Source organism: Tasmannia lanceolata, unplaced genomic scaffold (assembly GCF_043159265.1).
Source record: "Tasmannia lanceolata isolate RefF3 unplaced genomic scaffold, GAP_Taslan_0.1 ptg000006l, whole genome shotgun sequence".
Classification (NCBI taxonomy): domain Eukaryota; kingdom Viridiplantae; phylum Streptophyta; class Magnoliopsida; order Canellales; family Winteraceae; genus Tasmannia; species Tasmannia lanceolata.
Window position 1 is genome coordinate 49,559,505 of NW_027518683.1, and position 22,965 is coordinate 49,582,469.

Here is a 22,965-nt window from a genome sequence, read left to right on the forward strand (position 1 = left end):
AGTGTTCTGCACATTTTATCTGAACTGTGGCTCGTTTTTGCAAGCCATACAAGCGACATATCAGCACGGATTTTGATTCTAAGGGGCCGTTTGGATACACGGATTTTAGAATCCTGGATTTCCTCAAAATTGTAGTTGGGAGATGAGAGAAGAAAGAGAGCAGCTGTCATTTTCTGTTTTCTACCCCTTCTTTCCGACAGCAAGAGAGCTGGCGATCGTCCCATGTTTCCAGGTTTCAGAAATTGCAGGATGCGGGAGAGATTTCTAAAACCTGGTTTTCTTACTTAAAATCCAAGAAACGCTGCCAGGACAGCATACCAGCAGCTTGATCATGACCATCTTTTACACTGTTTCCAAATAAAAACCTGGATTCTAAAATCTGCGTATCCAAACGGCCGCTAAATCTTTATGATCAGAAGGGCAAAAATCATTTAAAAATTGTTTCTTCTTCTCTTTTTTCGTTTTATTCATAATCCAAAGAGCATACAAGCCGGTGTGGGACAAGATGTCCCAACAGACGAACAGAATACAAGCAACTCAAAATAAAGTATTACAGATCCACAAAGAGAGCAGTAGTGCAACATGCGGTGCACCGTTTCTTCACATCCCAGCTCCATGGAAAGTGAGGTAGGAAGGAAAAGCGCTCGCTAGTAAACTCCCTGCTCAATAGAAGAGGTGGGAGGCAGCTCAATAGATGAGGGAGGACGCAGCTTACAGGGTGGTTGCCCTACTCAATACAAGAGCTAGGACCGATGGTCAAGAAGATGAGCATTCTTTTCGCTATTGTACTAAGTCACACTGAACACTAACCAAACCACGACGATAACAAACACTTTTCTAAAAAGCAAGTCAAAATCACTTAGTATACCTCTAAAGATTAGAGAGAGAATCATTTCACCGATAGTAATGAGAGTCACTCTACCTGGATTTTTCCCATTCAAACACGGACAACAGCTACCAATATGACAGTGCAAGAGTAGAACTCGTATGCTCCACTTCTGGTTAGTTAAGTAGAGAAGGCTACAGGCCCTGCCATCTTGCTTTACAGACTGACCTCTGGAACTGATCTTTCTTCTGTCTTATTGCCAGGCCTACTCTTGTCCAGTAGCCATTCTGAATGGAGGAACGGGTGGGGACTCCGATACTGCTTCGATCGCCGATTCAAAAACGCACCCAACCTCTGTGGAAACGGTTGGGAAGGGGGCCGGCATCCTATACCTATCAGGGGGCAGCCCATTCGGATGACTAGAAGTTAGATTCACTATGCCATACTGAGGCGAAAGTGGCACCATACGGGGGAAGCAGGTTGAGGGGGGGAAATGCCAGAAGGAAATTCCCTCCCCTGACCCCCTGATGGTGGACTAGAGCGGAAGGAGGCCCTCGCCCTAGCGGTAGCTAGATTCTATATGTGTCCTTCGCATATGAGTCAACTTGGGGCATATAATGCGAGTCAAATCCCTGATTTCATCCAATAAGTGGGACAACTGCCATGATCCCGGTGATTGATTCGTGGCCCACGCAATAATGTTGGTGGAGTCTCCTTCAATGATAAGCGGTCCAATGTTGTGAGACATGAACCATTTGAGACCAAATAGTAGTGCTCTCGCCTCGGCCTCATTAGCATCACATATACCTACCGGGCCCGAAAAGGTCATGATAGTGACGCCATTTGCATCCCGTACACCCTGCCAATCCCCGCCAAACCCGGATTTTCCAAAGAGGACCCATCGAAATTCAGTTGGAACCAACCTTCCGGCGGAGCCACCCATTGTGGCGCACTCACCATCCTTGCCTTCTTCTCAGATATAACAGAAGATCCGTTCCAGAGGACGTCACATATGGAGTATGGCATACATCTTTAACTTTGGACCAGGAGATGATGTTGATTTTGCAGAAGAGTAAAGTGTGGAGCCAGGATCTGGATTATTGAATATTGTTCCGTTCCGACCATATGTGCCATATGATGGAGTAGGGGACTAAGGACCACATAGAGCTGCCGATACATTCGTGGAATGCCCCCTCCAATTTATTTAAAAACTGCTCTTTAGGCCCTAAACAAGAATGAAGTAAAATATGATGCAGGAAAATCTATATTTTTTGAAAAACAGCCTAGGAAAATGCTTAAAAAGTATGCTTTGTATCCTAAAAAAGAAGCGTGTCTCTTTAGAAATACTTTTAGGTATATTTCTTCCATTGTCATGCTATGCAAACATGTATGGTTTGTTGGAGTAGCAAACAATATTTCAATGAATGAACGGCTTAATGATCCTCCATTGTAAATTAGAAATAAGCATTTATTTTGGGAGTAAATTCATTAGCACAATATGTTCAAACTGTAACAGAGCTATAACTAAGCTACAAAAAATGCTGTCCAAAAAGCAGATGATTGAAAACCAAGCTTCTCTTTTCAACCTTATTGTATTTAATATACTGAGTAAATTCGACCCGAGCAGTTGTGGTAGAATTTCAGAAGCATAAAAGTGTCAATAGATCACACAAACCACACTAATAGCTTTTCTTTCTTTCTTTTTTTTTTTGTCTGGAGAGATAACAGAAGTCTTTATTTGAAAGATGAAATAAAATAAAGACAAGCAGACAGGCAGAGATTGCCCCTCCACAAATAGATCCCTAATAGTCAACCCCTCTCCCATCCACCAACCTTAGCTAAGGGGTACGTCATTGGTTTCATGAATGAATGAAATCTCCCCATCTCTACAAACATCAACAATCTCATTTATAATAGCCGTAATTTTCACATCATGATGCTTTCACAAGTCGCCACCTGACAGCATTCGACCTAATCTCCAACCACTACAAGTTTGATATGCATTAATATCACACTTAAGACTTGTATATTTCCATTAAACAATTTTCCAAGAATGATATTGTTGCAGTCAATGGATGACACTCGACCTGTTCAGCTCCTGTCAAAGTTGAGTTTGAGGTTGGATTCTTCAGTTTGAAGCATATATATTATGAAGTGTCTATCTGATGAGGGAACATAAATGTGGATCCATTCATGTAAATATATTCGTTACATGATAGGAGAAGATTTTGACATTAATGAGGTTTGATTCAAGCACAATTTGTATAATCACATGGAGATATGTTAAAAAAAAGAAGAAGCATGAGAACGTAGAAAGATCACGAGAATGGATAGCATTCACAAGTTGTAGGGTTGTGTGTTGTGGCTTGTGGCTTGTGGGGAATAAGATTGAGATCAAGAAATCAATCACAATAGAGGTTATGATCAAGAGGCTTTGAAGCATGGAAAACCCTGTCTTTAAGACAGTACAAGCCCCAACATAGGTTATTCCAATTTTGCAATTGGGTTCCGGACGAGCTATCTCTAGGATCCAACAAAGCCAAGTCCAACACCGAAGTTGCATGAAAACCTGCAAAAATGGAATTCAAGTCTGAACAACTTTTATACAAACTGAAATGCCGTACAGAAAGTCAATAAAACAGAACAGAGGATATAGAGAACAGTAAAATGGTGAGATGGGATATTTTATTTTGCAAAAGGGACCTGATTCAGCCCATATGTTTTGATATTCACAGCCCTCTATTTAAGCTTCCTGCTGTCATCATTTCCAACAAGCTGCCATGAGAAACCTATCTTTCTATGTTTTAAAAGGTAGAATATTCCAGTATTAGAAAGGAAGACATAGGTGATAGTCATCATATAGAATAATAAACCAGAATTAATTGTGATTTCAAGTTTTGGGATTTAAATTGGCTTTTGCTTCAGCTTTGAATGGGATTTCAAGCGTTGGAATTAGAATTGACTTTGAATATTGGAATTTTAACTGAAACAAACCTTCAATGGTTACACCTATCCTAACAGGTGCAAAGATTCAGGACAGACCTCTCCACCATCCTTTTTTCACAAAAAATAAATATTCCCACTTAATATTTGGGATTTAAATTGGCTTTTGCATCCAGCTTTGAATGGGATTCAAAGGCTTGGAATTTGAATTGAATTTCACTGTTGGAATTTTAACTGAAACAAACCCTAAATGGTTACATGGTTACACCTATCCTAGCAGGTGCAAAGCCTAAGGACAGAACTCTCCACTGTCCTTTTTCTGCAATATAAATACTACCAAACTTTATATTATATACTTATTTTGAAGAAACATATTTCCTTAATAAACGACCTTTAAATACCTAACAGAAAAAAGCACTACGCTATTACTTTTGAGGCAAACACGAGAAGTGGGAAAATACAAACGAAGCAATTAAATAAGAAAATTGCTATGTAAATATACCTGCCATTTGCCAGAAAAAGTGCGATATCTTAAAAAGATTTCCTCCTTGAAGCTGAGTGAAAAAAGGAAAGGCCTCCATATTTGTCCAAATAGCAGAGTGCCCATCTTTCCTTGTGGATATTCTGCAGCAATTCTAAAACTCTGAAAAATCAGTCAGCTTTTGATATTTTTCATCAGGGAACAGTTTGAGACTTAAAAAAAGGGAATGCAATTCTGCCATTGTCATAACATGGCCCTCGTGTATTTTAGTAATGCTATGATTTGGCCGACACTTTGAATTTATTGCCGACACGGGTGTGGTGTCGTGTCCCCATGTCCACATGTGTCGACACTCCTTTAGACACTTTTAAGTGTACTGCTAGAAGTGTCAGTGACTTTATATGTTTGTATGTGTATGAGTGTGACACTATTTGTAGATTTTTAGGGGTTGCCATGGTAGATACCTCATATCCGTGTCGAAACTCGGCACACGAATCCGTCCACAAATCATGATTATATGTGTATTCTACTTTAGGCGTGTCCCCGTTTCTAAATTTTGGGAGTTCGCTGTGTCCGACACTCTGTCCGTGTCGACACGCGACACTGGTGTCCGTGTCCACAAATCATAGTAGTAATGTCAAATGCACAAAACATATGAACAACCCAGATCGAGGGACTATGGTGATAGCTTCCATGCTTACTAAAATGGTCATGGAATTGAAAATTGCATTACCTCCAAGATGAATAAAACTAAAACTATGTACAAAGAAAAGGCAATGCTGTTATAAATTGTCAGACTTAGGAGTTCAAACAAGCGGCAAGACATTGATTATGCCGGCTTAAATGAATATACATGCCAGGGTTATACAAAAAATAAGTAACATATATCCATGTAGAATTACAAAGAATCATCCAGATAAAATGCACAGAATAATACACTTGCGCGACGCATCTTCGACTCAGTGGTTAGGTTATATTTCCACTGTAGCTGAGACTGCACCACAACAACACCAGATAGCATCCTTCAATACAGCCCTCGGACCTTAACATCCTTAACTCCAATAAGGGCCATAGAAAGTTTGGGAATGTGTTTGACTCCATATTCCTTTATTCGGTCCTGGATTTGTCCATAGTACAATTAACAATTCCAGACTTGAAGAAGCACAACACTCTTTAGAACAAGCACCGGATGTTTAGATCCTTCACTCTAGTCAGGATCACAGAAAGTATTGTTAATTGTGAACCACAATTTACAAAATAATACCATGTTGCCAAATAATTGGATAGGCAGTTTCAGATAAACCTAACATCATGTGTAATATGAAAGGAGTCTAAAGGGGTGTTACAAGATAACATACAAGTGAGCAAGTTGTAACTGTTCAACATGGTAGAAGATTATTGATCTGGTTTGCGGCAACAGCTCCTACTAAACCTCCTACTTTTTGGTTATTGACCTCAAAAGATGATAGAAGATTCCTCTGTACCAACAAAAAGAACATCAGGAAGATGAGAACTCCCACAAGAAGAGACAAGCTCCATGTTAGCTTTGGCACATGCAATTATGCAAATACAGAAAATGATGAGGTCCTATAGCTCTTGTGTTAATCTTTGTGGCAATATTCTCTCAATTACAAACAAGGGAACCATATTTTTTTTTTTTGAAAAGGGCAACAGAATATATATATATATATATGTAAAAACAGAACCGAGGTGGTCCTGAAGGAACAAAGATAATACAAAGATAGCAGTACAATAATTCAAGGAGGTAGATAGTCAAAGCACTCAAACGCGGCCCGAAAGACTCCTTTCTTGGCAAGGGTGTCTGCTTCCGCATTGGCTGATCTCCTGACATGGCGAAAAACTATTGAGGAGCCCTTAGCTCTGTCCTCTATTTCCTCTAAGAGATGCAAAAATCGCCAAGGGGGAGAAGCGTTACCCGAAAGCCAGCGAATAACATTTAAGGAATCCCCTTCGACGATAATTTTGTCGCACTCTAGACGAGGCATCGAGAGAAGCCCGCTATGAACGGCTCGGACCTCTGCCTCGTTTGAGTCTGCCACTCCGATAGGCCCCGAGTAGGCCCAGAGGACTTCCCCTTTGTGGTTTCTACATAACCCCCCTACTCCTGCCATTCCTGGATTGCCGATAGACGATCCGTCAAAGTTAAGTTTCAGGGACCCTGGAGGAGGAGGAATCCAGGAGGGGAGGATTTTCACTTTGGTAGCCGATTCCAAGCTTGACCATCCTTCCCAGAGGTCGAAAGCTGAAACAAAACGAAACAGGGGAAGGCTTCGAGCCCAGGATATGACCGCAGCTATCAACTGAATATAAATCCAATAGGGAGATCTAGCCTTCCCTTCAAAGATACGAGCATTCCTCTCTTTCCACAAGAACCACCATGAGGCCAGGAGACACATCTTCCACAGCGTTCTGCCTTTCCTTTTCCAAGGAGTCCAGGCCCAACTCTGAATGAATTCAGCCATAGAGTTGGAGGGGACCCAACTGATTCCAAAACGAGAAAAAATAAGACCCCAAATATGGCGAGCAACCTTACAGTGTATGAAAAGGTGGTCAATGGATTCCCCAGCGGATAAACATAGAGGACAGTGATCTACCAACCACATTCCTCGTTTCCTCAAAAAATCCATAGTTTGAATGCGGCCCCAGCTAACCGACCACCCAAAGAAAGCAACTCTCGGAGGGCAAGATTGTCTCCAAACCGAGGAGGACACATGCTCCACTAAAGAAGGGATCAGATGGTTATAAAAAGATTTGACTGAAAATATCCCCGAAGGATTCCAAATCCAAATCCGACGATCTACGCCCGAAAACTTGATGAAGCAAGAATCCAATAAGGAGAGGAGGGCGCTGTAAGAGTTTAACTCCCTAACAAAGAAGTCTCTGCGAAACTTAAGAGACCAAGCCACCTTCCCATGTTCCCTTGCAAAACATTCCGATACCCAGGCCTCTTTCTGAGATGAAACGATGAATAAGTCAGGAAACATCACTTGAAGAGGATCGTCCGAACACCAAGGATCCTGCCAGAACCGAATCCGATCCCCCCTATATACTCTGAATCGGACGCCAGGAGCAAATAACGACTTCAACTTCAAGATGTCCCTCCAAACCGTGAGACCTTTGAGTTTAAAATTATCAACAGAGTCCCAATGCCCATGATCTGAACCATACTTACTTCCAATGACCCGGACCCACAAAGAGGATTGTTCTTCGCCAAATCTCCACAGCCACTTGCCCATAAGAGCCTGGTTAAAACTCTGAACCCTCCTGATACCCAAACCTCCATTTTTAGTAGGCAAGCAGACCATACTCCATTTAATCAGGAAGACCCCCTTGGAAGACCCTGATCCGCCCCACAGGAAGCGTCTCTGAATTTGTTCGATGGGTTTAGCAACCGAGGCGGGACATTGAAAAAGAGATAGAAAATATATCGGCATATTGGATAGAACGGCCTTTATAAGCACTAATCTACCTCCTTTGGAAACCAACCGGCGCTTCCAGGTGGCCAAACGTCGCTCAATCCTTTGAATAATAGGAGCCCATAGGTTGTGTTTCGGTCGACCCACACCAAGAGGAAGACCCAGATAGGTTGCTGGAAAGACATCTAAACCACCCCATAATTCCGGCGAAAAATGATGCATCGCTCTCAGAAACGTTGATCGCGAACAACCGAGATTTTGCGAAATTAGATCTTTGACCCGAAACCATCTCATAACAACGAAGCATAGCTTTAAGGTTAAGAATCTGGGATATGACCGGAGAACAGAACAGAAGAGTGTCATTCGCAAACTGAAGAAGCGATACTTCCACCTTACTCTCGCCAATAAGGAACCCTTGATATAGCCCCAACTCACTTCTTTTTTTCAGCAGTCTGCACAGTGATTCGGCCACAATCAGGAAAAGAAAAGGAGAGAGAGGATCGCCCTGCCGCAATCCTCTAGAAGATTTGAAGAATCCTTTTGCTGATCCGTTGATGAGGACAGAAAACCAGGCGGACGATAAGCAGTTCCGGATCCACCCTCTCCACCGACCCCCAAAGCCCATACGACCCATGAGAAAATCTAATGCTGCCCAATCCACTCGGTCATATGCCTTCTCCATGTCAAGCTTGCATAGAATGCCACCTTCCCCCTTCCTCCGATAATAGTCAATGGCTTCATTGGCTGTTAAAGAACATTCAAGAATTTGCCGGTTGCTTATAAAGGCACTTTGACAGACCGATATAATTGAAGGAAGAACCACTTTGATACGATCCGCCAGAACCTTTGCGAGGACTTTGTAAAGGCTGCCCACCAAGCTAATCGGGCGAAAATCCGAGCTTTTTGTTGCTCCTTCAATTTTTGGAATGAGGACGAGAAAAGTTGCACCTGTCCCTTTGTCAAGGATGGCTCCCTCAAAAAATTCTATGAAGAATCGAAGAATGTCCGATTTTACTGTTTCCCAGCAAGTTTGAAAGAAAGCCAAACAAAAACCATCGGGTCCAGGAGCTTTATCTTTTGCCAGAGAAAATAGTGCTGATCGGATTTCCACCTCAGAGAAAGGGATTTCCAATCCGGCTGAGGCTTCCAGGCTTAAGCTAGCAAAACAAATGTCTTGAGGAATTGGGCGTAACATCCCATCAGCTGAGTATAAAGATCTGTAGAATTCAATAATTTCTTCAATAATTCGCTCCTTGTCAGATACAATCTCCCCCTCCACTTCTAAGGATTCAATTCTGTTCCTTTTTCTGCGAGCACTAGCCATGGCATGGAAGAAGGCTGTGTTTTTATCTCCCTCCAACAACCACTTGACTCGAGATCTTTGGCGCCAAGAGATTTCTTTAAGCATCAACAACTCTTTATGCTCTTGAATTAATCTTCCTTGTTGCTCATAATCCTCCGCCGAGGCCAAACCACTCTCTGCCAATGTATTTATCTCCATCAATCTGTCCTCAAGAATCCTCTTCCTGCCTTGGTCCACTTCTTTCTGCTCCTTATCCCACTCTTTTAATTTCCCCTTAATGAAGCGTAATTTTTTGCCTATAACTACGTCCCCTGGACCTTCAAAGACGCTTTCAGACCACCATCGGACTAAGAGAGCCTCCATTTGGGGATTTTCCAGCCAAGCTAATTCAAATTTGAAGGGGGGCGGGCCCCAGAACTCCATTTTAGGAGACAAAAGGAGAGGGCAATGGTCGGAAACTGAATGGGGTAAAGCCTGCTGATAGACTTCAGAAAGAATTGCCAATCAGTCACCCGAGAGAAGAAATCGGTCAAGCCGACTCCGGTTCGAACCTCTGGCCCAGGTGAAAGAGGAGCCACCCAAAGGTAAATCTGCGAGCTCGTTGATTGCGATGAAATCAGCGAAAGATCTCATGCCCGCAGTGACTCGCTGACCCCCAAGTCGATCTCTTGATCCTAGAACTTCATTGAAATCCCCCCCGATACACCAAGGAGCGGAACATAGGCGTCGCGTCTGATTTAATTCTTCCCAAAAAAGACACTTCTCAGAGGATGACAAAGGACCATAGACGCCTGAGAAGAACCAGACTGAATTATCATTGCATTTTCGGAAAGCAACGGAGAGAGAGAAAACTCCACGCCAAACATCCGTGCTGTCCCACAAGACTGAATCCCAAGCCACCAAGATGCCCCCTGAAGCTCCTCTGGATGCTAAGAAAGCAAAATTCCAGTCAGTATTGAACCCCATGCTTCTCATATCTATGTTACGGATTTTCTCCATCTTTGTTTCCTGAAGACAAACAACCTCAGGGCGCCGATGTTTAACTAATAATGCTTTGATTTGAATTCTTTTCTCCCGAGAGCCCAAGCCGTTTATATTCCAGGATAAAATCTTCATTAACAACTGTATTCCGATGAATTCCTCCCCGCCCTGATACCAGACTTTCTTCCTTTTTCTGGGATGTGAGACCTTTGCTATGCGATCCAGAATCATAATTGATATCCGATTGAAGTCTCACCAATTCGCGCTCCGTGCGTTTCAGGTTTACTTCGGATATGGAGACTGGAGAGGACACTCCAGCGACCTCCCGTAGTTCTGCCGCCTTTATGCTAGACCTATATTCCTCAACGGGACCCGGAAATATTAGACCCAGATGAGAACTACTTTTCACAAATTCATTACTGACACTAAGTTTAACAAGAAATGGGAAAGTTCCGGAGGCAGAGACTGACAGAAAATTAGAGAACAGAAGTATGGATTGTGAGAATCACCAATCCTATTGATGTTGGAATTAATATGCCATCATTGGATCATACATTAAGGTATGTGTTAAAGTATACAAGATAAATAAAGCCTTTCTCCAACAGCTTAAGAATTTGGAGAAGTTGGTAAGTTAACACGGTATTAGAGCCAAAGGTCTCGAGTTCAAACCTCCCGGATAGCAAAAATCCACATGCGATGGTCGGCCCAAAGTGGGACCACATGTGCCACGTGTTTGCCAAGTGGGCCACACGTGCGGGGGAGTGTTAAAGTATACAAGATAAATAATACCTTCTCCAACAGCTTGAGCATTTGGAGAAGTTGGTAAGTTAACAGTATGAAAAGGGCTCAATGTGTCAGTGATACAAACCATGGTTCACAAACTTGGCAACTCAACTCTACAGGTGGTAGTCTAGTATTATTTGAGGCATACAAAAAGTTTGGCGAGAAGTAACAGGCTCAACTGAGCAGGTGTGAACTAGTGACCTGGACAAGTTAGAAAGTTCTCTTAGAATGTTTGCTGTGCTTATTTGAAGTGGATTTTGACCGTGTTTATAAGAATGAAAAAAGTCAATTTGACCAACATGATAACACCTGATACACCACCTTGATAACGGAAACACAAGGGTACATGTGGGAGGAAGGATAAAACAGAAAGGAATGGAAGAATGAAAAGAGGAGGATGGAAGAGGAAGGACGAGGGAAGAAGGGGATGCCAAACCTGTCATCATTGGTGTCTGACCTTTTTGCCCTCTCAACCTCAAAAACCTAGAACAAATAGTTGGGCTCATAAGGTCGTATATAATTTCCCAAAAAGTTACATCTAATACGAAATATCACCAAAAACCCCTTGTTACTAAGACCCTGTTCGTTTTGGATTTTAAGAAGATCAGTTGGCAGGCATATTTACAAAGGCACTTGGACGCAGTAAGTTTGGTAGTATTTGTTGCAAGCTGGAAATGGATGATATCTATTCTCCAGCTTGAGGGAGAGTGACATAGCTTGGTTTTTTTTGACACAGAACATAGCTTAGTTAAATTTACATTTATGCTTTGGTGTAACTCCTTTGACTTATGTTTTATGTTCGTTCGCATTAGTAGGATGGCACTCATCATGGATGACCGTAATCATGAGTCCATGACTTGTGTAATTAAACGAGCTTCATAATTATAGATAAAGGATGTGGGCCATTTATTTATTTATCTCTTTTTTTCTTTTTTCTTTTTTTTTTTGGTGTGTGGGTGTGTGTTGGGTGGGGTGGGGGGGGGTGGGGGGGGGGGGGGGGGGGGGGGGTGGTCTAAGTCCTTTTTCAACAAAATTTTTCACGGGATTTTGAACCCATTATCTAAATGCATATAAATTTTCCAACATCCATAGAGAAGTGAAAATTGTAGTAGACAGATTAGAAAAAACATGAATTGAGGGCAATAATGCTTATGTATTCTGTGTAAGCATTTACCTTCTCTTTGATCAATACATTTCTAATTTCCAATAGAAGAAGAGCTAACCTCCTTTACTTCTGTGGCTAGCTGTACGAACATGGAATTTAGGTACATACCCAAGCCTTAGTACTCCCAACTCCTAAACAAGACCAATTTATACATTGTCCAGGTTTCTTCTAAGCCTGACTTCTTTTTGTCTAAACATAACCTTCAAAATAAAGTGAACAAAATACTGCCAGTGTTGCACGACTATAATAGGAGAGCTGGTACTTCTACAAACATCATTTTTGTGACCAAGACTTAACCTTGTGACCAGGAGATTTGGCAAAATGGATAATGTAAATAAATCCATTAACCAGTGCAAACTTCAGAAGATATGAAACTCGAAGATCTAAATAGCTGTCATAGAAAAAGAAGAAACCCAGGGCCTCAAATTTTCATGCATAGTGAACTCGAAATAGTCACACGGAACTGAGAATGATATACAGTATCAATAAGGAAAAACTCACAAGCTGCTCAAAATCAGGGCTTGACAAATTGATTGTAAGGTTTCTCATCAATAACAAAACCTGCAAAAGTCACCAACGATATGTCAGTAAATGCATAAGAAAAGAAATCATTGATATTCAGTCATCATTAACCACCATCCATGGACTTAGGTAGATGAATCAGCCCCTCAATTTGCGAGCATATTTACACTTAAATAAGCATCAAAGAGTAAGTAAATGTGATTCTTTTCAAGTCATGGTAGGTGACTACAAGAACTATTGTTCCTTATCAGAACCTGAAACCAGCAAGGGTCGTAGGATATCTCGAGGAAATGATAATCAAGTTTGTGGATAAGAAACCACAATACATGCAGAATATTCCTAAGGGTCTGTGCCAACAAAAATAATAATAGGAATGGCAAGCACGCACCATAAAGTACCCCGGTACATATTAATTCGAAAGTATTGAATGACCTAAAGGAAATCTAACGCACCATAAAATCGACAAGCAAGAAAATGTTGCTCGGGGCTTGCTACAAGGTGCAAAAGAATAAACACCAACAACATGAAAACTCCCTCTGCAACAAAGTTCGCAATTGAAAGAGAAAAACATTTAATGTGGAAAAATAGAGAGATAAGTGCAATACTCTTATGGTGGGAACCCAAAAAGCTATTGCAAGAGAATCAAATGTATTGGTTATGGCCTCTTGTCATTTATATGTTACAGAAAGGATGCATCAAAAAAAATCTTGAAGAAGAAATGTGACACAGTAGAAGCACAGGTACATATCTTAACAGATCTGATATTTAAGGAATAAATTACGAAATACAAGAGAAATACAACAGAAATCTGGCAAAAAGACAAGATGGTGTCGGTCCTGTTTGTACAGCTTCTTATGGGAGAAAACCTCCTCCATGCATCATAAAAAATCTTGAAGAAGGAATGTGACGCAGTAGAAGCACAGGTACATATCTTAACAGATCTGATATTTAAGGAATAAATTACGAAATACATGAGAAAATAGAACAGAAATCTGGCAAAAAACACAAGATGGTGTTGGTCCTGTTTGTACAACTTCTTACAGGAGAAAACCTCCTCCAGAATTCCAATATTTGAAAAAAGGAGTTTAGAGCATAATCCCCCTTTGCAATACTCTCATAACCGTAAAATCAATCTAAGCTCTTGAAACCACTCTATGCCCTACAATCCTTCTTAAGTGACGAACATAAAAACCAACTTAAAATGATAGTTCTCACCCTTGTAACTTATTAAAGACTCAGTTAAGTTACAAGGTACTGACTTAAGTGGATGGTTCCCACCCTCTTAAGTCATTTAAAACCCGTGACTAAAATTAAAACCCAAGCCCTATGAAAATAAAAGACACCCCTTGTGTGAAAAAAAGGAAAGGAAATTAATTCTTGTTCTTCACAGGTTCTATAACTGCTGCTGCATCAATTCCCCCTGGCTAAAAAGAGCTCGCCTTCGACCGGAAATTCCTCTGATAATGGGCATTAGTAGGATTCAATCGCTTCAACTCATCCTCAGATATCCACGTACTCTTGTTGGATGGCTTGCCCAACCATTTGACATCATCCATTTGGCGATAAGATGCCGGTATTGGTTCCTGTGCCTTGACCGCATCTCTTTCATGTCCCAATATGGCCTTAGCCATGTCCTCTGACTTCTTGAGAAATTATTCCACCCAAGTGCTTCCGTCATCTTGTTCGTCACCATCATTGAGCCGTGGAAATCATCCAGATTAGATACACCAAAGATAAGACTGGCATGAAGACGGTCTGACAAATTAACATGTGTTGGAGCTGATCTTCTGAACAATCTTACAAGGACCAAACTTTCAGGATTTCAGCTAGTAGTACTAGTAAGTGCTACGTGGAAACCTCTCCTTCCACCATTCCAAGTACGTAACATGACTGATCTCTTTCATTGAACTCTTTAAACCAGCAATAGGTATTGCCACTTCTTGGTATTGATATTTTTTATCAGTAATTATTCTTAGTAATAGCAGCCCTTACCTCTTCATGAATACGCCTAATGTGCTCAGCATAGACATCTCCATCATAACTGACGTTACTGATCAAAGCATCCTGTGGTAGTGGAACCAAATCAACCATATGTTGCAGCTTGTGCTCATACGCAATTTCCAATGGTGTCATCAGATCTGAAATAAAAACCAGATCTAACCAAACCACGCCCAAATCTGAAATACCGACCAGATATAACCACACTATGCTCAGATCAAACTAAAGTATGCCAGACCTGAAATTTTCAGGAGCCACAACCAATAAAAATATTATCACCATGATCAAGCTTGAGAACACAAAAAAAGAAAAGAAGAAGAAGTCACACCCCTCTTGAAATCATGATCTAAAACCAAACGACACTACGATCAATGCTTTAATCACGTCACATATAAACATCACCACCAAGAATGCTTGGATCATCCTCATTTAATAGGTTAGCAATGAGGCTTTAATCACCACAGCATCACAAAAAAGAAGGAATCTGCGTAGTTCCGATCAGCACAAGAGACTACTTGTTTCCTCCTTTTTTTTTAAGAAAATAATAAGATAGAAACAAAAATGGAGGATCCCTAGGAATCAACACTCCTTTCTTAACATGTCGCAATAGTTGAAGAAAGTGAGAGGACAGAATGAGATGGAAGAAAAAGAAGAAGATGGTGAAGGTGTAGGAGTCAATAGGGGAGAGGAAAGAGAAGTTGCATCAGCCCTTGCCGACCCTCTCCTTTTTTTATCATTAATAAAGGATGTTGTAGGACAATAATGGCCCGTAATGATATGTTTGGCAGAATTGACATTGAAGCCCCTCGGAAAAGGCATCAACTAGAGACTATTCAAGCTCAGATTACTATATCCCCTCTCGATCAGGCTTTAAGAGAAGAAGAAAATAGCATTAAGGATTCATATATCAAGTCTGCTAATAAGGAAGAGGCCTTCTTCAGACAGAAATCAAGAATTCAGTGGTTGAAGCTGGGTGATTCAAACACTGCTTTCTTCCATTCAGCTATGAAAGCCAGGAAAAATCAGAATTCCATCCAAGGAACTGTCACTGCCGATGGATCCATATCAACCAACCCTGATGAGATTGCTGATACAATGGTTGCCTACTTCAAATCCCTCCTCAACAAGGAAGATTCTGCCCTTCCAACTCATCCCAGCAACATTCCTAATCCTTCCAGAATCCTCTCTGAAGAAGACTCCTTGCAGTTAACAAATTTTTTTTCTGCTGAAGACATTTGGAATGTCATTAAAAACTCTGATGGGAACAAGTCCCCTGGTCCTAATGGTTTCAATGGCCGCTTCTTTCAAGCTTCCTGGTACTTGATCGACCCGGATGTTGTTAAGGCTATTCAATTCTTCTTCCGTAAAGGCAAGATTCTCCCTCAGCTTAATGCAACTTTTATTTCTCTGCTTCCCAAATCTCCTGAAGCTAGCTCACCTGAGAAATATCGGCCAATATCCCTCTGCAATTTCCTGTATAAAGACAATACCAAGCTGATGGCAAATAGACTCAAACCCATCTTGAATAAGCTCATTAGTCCCTTTCAATCTGCATTTATCAAAGGAAGGAGCATTCAAGACAATATTCTCATTGCCCATGATCTTTGCCATAATTTTCATAGGAAAAACCAGGAAAAAGCCATGTGTATTAAAATGGATCTCAAAAAAAGCCTTCGATAGTGTTAATCGTTCTTCCTTGCTTATTTTCATGAGAAAAATTGGTTTCCCTGAGATCTGGTGCAATTGGGTTCATGAATGTATTTCTTCTCCCTCCTTTTCGGTCCTTGTAAACGGCTCCCCTCGGGACTTCTTCAGGTCTTCCAATGGTCTCAGGCAAGGAGATCCTCTTTCCCCCTTGCTCTTTTGTTTTGTTATGGAGATGTTCTCCTGTCTCCTTTCCTCCTTCCATGCCCAGGGCCTTATTTCTTCCCCGTTCTCCAAAGTAGACCTTACTATCAGCCACACTCTTTTTGCTGACGATGTAATGATCTATGCAAACCCAAACTCAATTTCTGCAACATGGATCATAAATTGCCTTGATTCATTCAAATTATGCTCTGGCTTAGAATTTAACCCCAACAAAAGCGAAGTCTTTTTTGCAGGCATCCAAAACAGTACCAAGAGAGTTATTTGCAACATCCTCTAGATTGAAGAAGGGAAGTTTCCCATCAAATACCTGGGCTTACCTCTAATTACTTCCAGGCTCCTCCTCTCGGGATTGTCAGCCCATCATAGACAAAATAAGGCAAAGGATCTCCTCTTGGTCCACTCGTCTTCTTTCCAGAGCTGGAAGAGTTGAGTTGGTCAAGTCCGTCCTGTCCACTTATCAAGTTCACTGGTCTGCACCTTTTCATATCCCCAAAGAAACTCTCAACAAAATTGAAAAAATCCTCAGAGACTATATTTGGTCTGGTTCCAAGCTTGAGAAAACTTACCATCCAGTATCTTGGAACACAATTTGCTGCCCCAAATCTGAAGGTGGATTAGAGATTAGAAAATTGGCTGATTTGAACTTAGCATCCCAGATTAAGCAACTGTGGCATATCTTATCAATGAAAGATTCTCCCTGAATTAAATGGTTTGATCGGAAATACATCAGAGGTAGAAGTTTCTGGAGCCTCCCTATGCCTGCTTCTCCTTCTTGGGCAGCTAGGAGTATCTTGAAAGCTCGAGACTTTGCTTCCAAGCACATATGCTACATTGTTGGATCCCAAGCTCCTCTCAAATTTTGGACTGATCCATGGCATCCGAAGGGTCCCCTCGTCTCCCAGTCTTCAATTGGCTCTATCATTAATTTCATCCCTCTGAAGGCTACCATAGACAAAGCTAAATCTCAAGGGTGGTGGGACATGATTCAAGAACATCCACAACTCCTAGATCTAAAGCAAGTCATTAATTCCGGTCTCTTCTTTGAATCTGATTTGACCTATCTGATATGGAAGCCAGAATCTGATGGAAATTTCAGGCTTAAGAGTGCCTGGAATTCCATCAGGACTATTAATCCTAAACCTCCTTGGACTTCTTCCATTTGGTTTGCAGGGCACACCCCGAAATTCAGCATCACCTCTTGGCAAGCGATGCAAGATAAACTTTGCACCAGAGATAAACTCCATTTCCTCGGTCCCAACCAAGGCCACTCATGCCTCCTCTGCTACTCTGCTCCGGAAAGTACCAACCACCTTTTCTTCAACTGTTCTTATTCGGCCTGGATTTGGCGCTGGATTCTTCGCTGCATCTCTGTTAGGAAGAAGCAAAAGAAATCGCTCTCTGACGAGGAAAGCTGGATCCGGAATAAATTCAAGAAGAAGGGGCAGACATATTCTCTAACCAGAATTCTTCTCACTGCTTCTATCTACCTAATCTGGGTAGAAAGAAATGCGAGACTCTTTGAAAACAAAAAAACTCACAAAAGGCTCCTTCTTAGCAGAATTATCTGCACTTCGAGGTCTCGTATTCTGTCTCTAAACCTGGAAGATGAAACTTCCGAAGAAAATTGCAAAATCGCGAAAATTTTCAACCTCCCTCTGGTCAACAAAACCCCAGAAGCTAAGTTCTGTCACTGGGCGCCCCCCTCTGAATCTGAAGTGAAGTTGAATTCTGATGCCTCCCTTGTTTGTGGCTCTGCCTCGATTGGTGGCCTTCTTCGGGACCACTTGGGGACCATTCTCTCTTTCTTCTCTGTCAACTGTGAGCCTCTCCCAATTCAGGAATTAGAATTTGAAGCTATTCTTCATGGAGTCATTCTTGCCTGCCAACTTCCAGTTAAGAATCTTTGGATCGAATCTGACTCTCTCCTTGCAGTCATGGTTATTCATCGCCTGTGGCCTTGTCCATGGAGGAAAATCCCTTCCCTTGAAAAACTCAGAACCATCCTCAATTCTCTCGACAGCTGGACTCTAACTCACATTTGGAGAGAGGGCAACAGAGCTGCTGACTTTCTATATAAACCAAATTGTATCTGTAAAGGGGACCCAATCCCTCTTTGTTTGGCTCCTGATGAGCTCTTAAGCATAGTATCAGAAGATTTTTCCGGCATGGCTTATCCAAGATTGTAATTATGTTTTATTTTATATAGCTGGTGGGCGTCTGCCTAACCCCAAATTACCGAGCAAAAAAAAAAATAATGCCCCATATTACACTAAAACATATTCTAATGCATTGACAACATCTATTATCTATGGTTTCTCTCCTTTCAAGCAGTTGCTCTCATCGACAACATCTGGTGTCGCTCCTTTCCAACAGTTGTTCTCATCTTCTATGGACAACTCTATTCTAGAAGCATTTGGAAGCACATGTTATGTTATGCAGCTTATGCTTCTTAGAATTAGCGGGATAAGTCATCTGCAAGTGTTGCTATTTCTGTTTTTCTTGGCTCTAGTGGGCAGAAATAGTTCTTACAGCCATCTAGTTGATTAATTATTTTGTATTTGCTGAGTTTAGTTGAGTATATCTAGTATCCCATCTTAATTATTCTACTCTTCTATATCTGGAAGCATGTGTTTTGATTTAAAGTCAAGCATGATAAGTTGTCTACCTTTGTTGTGATTTGTGCTTTATTCAAATTTTCAGTAAACCTATATTCCGTGAGAGGTCTAAGAATATTGAGATTGATTGCTTTTCTGTTCCCCGTCACTATCAGGCTGCCAAGATTTCACTTCCATTCTTATCATCTGACTTTTAGATCCGACATGTTTACGAAGTCTCATATAGTACCTAACTTCCAATTTATTATTTGCAAACTCTAGATCCTCTCTGCTAATCCATTGTGAGTCGGAAGGGCAGGAGGTGGGGGTTTTACATGACATGTATATTGTGCACAGGTTACTGATGTGACACGGCCCACTTGAAGAACAATTTTTATTCTATAAGATGAGAGGCATTTTAGATTTGGTTTTGTTTCCATTTTTGGCATGCTTATTATCCTAGAAAAGAGACTGCTCACATCACCTAAGGGCCACACATTACTAATTCAAAACATGGACTTATCATTTTTAGTAGTATGAACTTAATATTTTTAGTAAATATGCGCTTACTATTTTTCAGTAGAGAAATGCTAGACTGAAGGGAGCGCTTGCAAAAAGAAGATGAAAGGGCTCTCCCATTGGCTGCACATCGATCAGGCGCATTAACATTCTTTGACTTTTACATGTTAGAGTGATGTGCAGCCAATGGGAAAACCCTTTCATCTCCTTTTTGCAAGTGCTTCCTTCAGTCTAGCATTCCTCTTTCTAGTAAGTACGGACTTACTGTTTTTAGTAAATGCGGACCTTGGAAAAAGACCCCTCAGCCCCCATTATAAAACCCTATGCCTTGGTCTGGTTGCAGGTATTTACCTCATAGAGTAGTGGGGTAAGTGGTCAACAGGGAGGAAACAAGCCTTGGATTTCCCTGGAACTTACCTCGTAGTATAGTGGTAAGTAGTGTTTTGTTGTCAACCTCGTAGAGTAGCGTTAGGGGGTGTCATTATCAATATAAAGATATAGGAAGGGGGAGGAGAGAGAGAGAGAGAGAGAGAGAGAGAGAGTATCATTGCCAAGAAATCCAAGCAAAGAACCCATTTTGGTGGTTTTTTGCTTGGATTTTGTTGGGAGGAGACTAGGGTGACATGTCACTAGACAAGGAATGATTGACCAGGAGACATCCCTGGTAGTCTCCAGGGATTTCAATGGCTATATTGGCAACCACACAGGCGAGGGTTGCTGACATGGCACCCAAATGGCAAGCAAAACACCTAAGCCTTCCCGGCTTTTGTGCAACCAAACAGAGCCTAAAAGGGAGAGTCCTAGGGGTAGACTGATGTTTTGGAGCAGCAGCCTTCCCCCTTGCAGTCGTAAAGGTACTCTTTTCCCTCCATCCCTTTCTTCTTATCTCCCTCTCTCCTTCCCTCTTCTATTCCGCATCCTTCTTCCTTTTCTCTTCTATTTCCCTCCTTCCCTCTTTACCTTTTCCCCTATATTTCTCTATTTCTCGATCTTCCCCTAGTTTCAGCCCCTTCTAAGACTGTTGGCCAGCAAAAAGAGTAGACAGCAGCCGACAGCTTTCCCCCCTCATCTTACCTTCACTTGCTGTCCTACTCTGATCAGATATGCTGATCTATTTCCTCCCCTTTTCTCCAAGACAGCCAGTGTTGCGACTGTTGCTATTCTCTCTCTATTTCCTCTGTAATTTCTACAATAACAACAGAAATAGTCCACTTTTCCCTCCCTCATCTTCCACTTTTTTGGGCGGTGCTTGCAGTCCCTCCTCCCCCGATGCACTTCCTACAGATCCATCGCTTTTTCCCCTACTGTTTCACATGATATCGGTGACTGGTATGGCTTTTTCGACGGATCGAGGCAGACACTATCCCTACAACATCTCTTGGGTACTCCTTCACGAGATTTAAGGTTGAGGCACACACAACTAGTGAGACATGTCCTTCTATTATATCACCTTTATTGACCATAGTTTGTAGCTTTATTCCTCTGATCAAGCTTTCATTCTCTCGTATACCCCACTTATTGAAATTAACCTACCTCTCTTAGTGTGTTGGGACCTAATCTGGTTTATTTTGCTTTATTTTAGATTGTATACAGACCCTATCACGTCGATGACCTTATCCATAGATCTGATTTCATTTGATATGTGTTGAAGTATAAATTATTAATAACACCCATTCTAACAGCTTAAGCTTTTGGAGTAATTGGTTGTTTCACATGGCATCATACCTATTGCCTCACGGCAGGTCTTGGTTTCAAGACCGAACAACTCCCTAGACATTAAAAATCCACATGTACGGCCAACCCAAAAGATGGCCACACGCGAGGGGGAGCATTGGAGTACAAATGATTAACTAACACCAACTCTAACAGCTTAAGCTTTTGGAGTAATGAGTTGTCACAATATGATATTATTGTTGCATGCTTTACATGGATTGAATTGAGTTTGTTGATGACCTATCATTAAAGCTAACATGTGTGAAAACTCTAGCTTAGATTTGATCAAATTTCTGAATGTTAATCTAATTTGGGATTATTGGTGCGGATTTAAATTGAACTATAGATGCCTTGAGGTCCAAAGCTCTCCATAAAGAATCCGCGAACCATAGGTTTGCACCTGTTACACACATGTATATTGTGTAGTATCTAAGGGTAGCCAGGTCTTCTGACCTCATTATAAGTAGTTTAGGAATTATATTGATTCTACTATACATAACTTATCGTAGAAGTTCTTTTCATGAAGCAACCATTGTCAGTTTTGGATAGTTTAGACTAGTACATTTTTTGGATAGGGAAGGATGAAGAGTTTACATTGATACTAAATTACCTTTTTTTTAATGGTACATTGATACTAATACTAATACTTTTGTTCTTTGTTTTTCTTCTTAATGGTAGATAGTTCGGACTTGATCAGTTTTAGAAGTTCTAGTTTCCCTCTTAGTTCAAAACACTTCAAATAAAATTAACTTGGCTTATAAATAATCTAACATTGTAGTAAGCTAAATTTAAGTGCTTTTATGCTGTAGCTAGGTGAAAGAGTTCGCAAGATTCAATATGGGTGTTGCAGATTGTATAACTGCAAGCATTTGTATAACTCCAGCTGGAAAATACTTCAGCATATTTTAACAAGTTAATGATAACATTGATGGGTATCTGCTTAGCACTAGCCAATAATATCTTAGGCCTCAGATGTCCATTTATTTTGATAATTCCTATTCAAGTTTACATGTATTACAAATATAAATACACCTAATGCTGAATGCTGCTACCTTAGAGTTTAGATCATAAAAAATGAATATAGATTTAAGGATAAGAAACTTACAGTTTCAATATTTATGGGGTCCATCACCTTGAGCTTCTGCATATGACCTTTTGTGCAAGGATCGAAGACACTGCCAATGAAGTTGTACACTTCAGCGAAATCTGGTATACCTGCAAAATATAGACACGATGAAGAAGCCAACTAATCTTGAAAAGAACTAGAAAAATATCAAAATTGTTGCATTATACATCAATCCACTGCAAGTATGCCAAGGTTTAAACTTTAAACAAAAAGGGTGAAATTGAAGCTTCTACAAATTAAAAGATAGAGATACCAAAAAAAAATTCCAAGTTGAACTATTGCAACATAGAGAAACTACCACAGTGATCTCTTAGTTTTGCCCAATGTTTAAAAACGTGGATGTGACGCGGAACGCGGCCAAGAAAAATCCTTGTCGACTCGGCGCGGGCACAACCAAGAACGTGGTTGACACGGTCATAACTCGGGAGAGTCAAAGGAGTTGTTATTGACTCTGTAAGGCAAAACACGGAATGCGGATGCAATGCAAGCGGAATGCGGCCAAGGTAAAAGGGAGTCGACTCGATCGAGTTCCGAGTTGAATCAACGAGTTTTAAAAACTGGTTTCGCCACTTACATCTCACATGAATACTATTCAATCACGAACAGCCTCTGAAAAATCATAATACTGTGATAAACCTTCCACATGAAGCACTTATGTATAAAATGTTCAATTCATTTTATCAGATTCCATTGAGGAATTTGCTG

At 41.0% G+C, this 22,965-nt stretch overlaps 1 protein-coding gene across 4 annotated transcripts in view; it reads right to left on the reverse strand.

Moving 5' to 3' along the window:
* Window positions 1-430: 430 nt before the first annotated feature.
* Window positions 431-22,965, reverse strand: part of LOC143880454 (protein REVEILLE 8-like) — a 33,463-nt gene continuing 10,928 nt past the window's right edge. For 2 of the 4 annotated variants that reach the window (XM_077383477.1, XM_077383476.1), the window contains exons 6-9: window positions 22,240-22,349; window positions 12,421-12,480; window positions 4,272-4,404; window positions 431-3,395 (exon numbers count right to left, since the gene is read on the reverse strand). In XM_077383477.1, the coding sequence (XP_077239592.1) occupies window positions 3,229-3,395; window positions 4,272-4,404; window positions 12,421-12,480; window positions 22,240-22,349 (470 nt within the window). In that variant the 3' untranslated portion in view covers window positions 431-3,228. Of the gene's footprint in view, window positions 3,396-4,271; window positions 4,405-5,011; window positions 5,458-5,608; window positions 5,729-12,420; window positions 12,481-22,239; window positions 22,350-22,965 lie in introns of those variants that run through there. The other 2 variants (XM_077383479.1, XM_077383478.1) reach the window with 2 other exon arrangements.